Raw genomic sequence first — 1,433 nt, forward strand, 5'->3', positions numbered from 1 at the left:
GGAAAAAAAAAAGCAACTCATTGATGTCAAGTCGATTTGACTCATAGTGACCCCTCCTTGGTTCTCCAAGGCAGTATCTCTATAGCAGTAGATTGCCCAGTCTTCCTTCTGAGGAGTGGCTGGTGGGTTTGAACCAGGAGCCTTCTGGTTAGCAGTCAAATGCCTTAGACACTACGTCACCAGAGCTCTCTCATAGTAGAGTCAACTTTAATGATGTGGGAAACGGCTTGGATGTCATTTGTTCCTTGAATCCTTCTTTGAATTTCCCATTCTGGATTAGATATCCCATCTGTGTGCTCCCATAGCATCACTCCCACTTTTCTGGGCCCCTGCTTTTATCCCCCAACTGGGGCCATATTTTTTTCCCTTTCATGGTACTTACTCTTTACGTACTAACTAACCAACCCACTGCCATCGAGTCAATTCCAACTCATAGTGACACTATAGGACATAGTGTTTCCAAGGCTGTAAATCTTTATGGAAGCCAACTGACTGTCTCATCTTTCTCCTGCAGCATGGCTGGTGGATTTGAACCACTGAGTTTTTGGTCAGCAGTCCAATGCTTTAACTACAGTGCCACCAGAGCTTCTTATTCCTGACATAATCAACCATTTATATATACTATCTCTCTGCTATCTGAAGAAGGGGGTTTGTGTCTACATTTTCCCCAGCACCAAGCATAGTATCCAGTGTAAAGTGGATGCTCATTAAATAGTTGTTATAAGAAAGTGCACAAAATTAAATATTTCACTTCTTTCTCTCTGTGCTATCCTTATGTGCTGTCACAGTTAGACCACTGATGTCCTTTGTCTCACTCTGTGACTCTGGGCAGACTTGCCAGTCATGAGCAGTTCAAGTAGTAAAGCATTCAGATAATCACTTTTTATCTTTCATCAGCAACAGCTTCTTTCCCACCAAAGATGCACGTGTGTATGCACATCTATGCCCAAACCTACGTGTGGATGAAGGGAAGAAAAGCATGTACTGTCGAGTACTGGAAAACATACCTGCATTTCGCAGGAAGCGATTTCTGTAGTCCTTGATTATCCTCGTGGTCGGGTTATAGAACCCGTCTCCACAGTCATAACAGCCTTCGGGGATTTTTCTGGGCGGGTCCATATTGGTGAGTTGAGAGATACCTTAAAAGGATATAAAGAACAGTTAATTTACCACCTGGGCCAAATCCAAACCTGATCCCCCCTATAAAGTCCACTTTTGCTCATGTGAATCTTTGATTCCACTGTTGGAATAAATACTACCTATACTCTGGTAGCATAGTGGCTAAGACACTTGCCTGCTAACCAGACGGCTGGCGGTTCAAACCCACCAGCCACTCCTCTGAAGGAAGGTTGGGCAATCCTACTTCCATAGTGATACTGCCTAGGAAACCCAAGGAGGGGTCGCTATGAGTCGGGGCTGACTCGACGGCACGT

General features: G+C 44.5%; 1 protein-coding gene across 1 annotated transcript in view; it reads right to left on the reverse strand.

Moving 5' to 3' along the window:
• The window catches only part of MORN5 (MORN repeat containing 5), a 48,346-nt gene that overhangs the window by 29,088 nt on the left and 17,825 nt on the right, over positions 1 to 1,433 (reverse strand). Inside the window, exon 4 of the mRNA XM_007936747.1 lies at positions 1,008 to 1,139. Coding sequence (XP_007934938.1) covers positions 1,008 to 1,139 — 132 coding nt within the window. The remainder of the gene's footprint in view (positions 1 to 1,007; positions 1,140 to 1,433) is intronic.

Source organism: Orycteropus afer, unplaced genomic scaffold, assembly GCF_000298275.1.
Source record: "Orycteropus afer afer isolate SDZICR_OR568_19922 unplaced genomic scaffold, OryAfe1.0 scaffold00037, whole genome shotgun sequence".
Classification (NCBI taxonomy): domain Eukaryota; kingdom Metazoa; phylum Chordata; class Mammalia; order Tubulidentata; family Orycteropodidae; genus Orycteropus; species Orycteropus afer.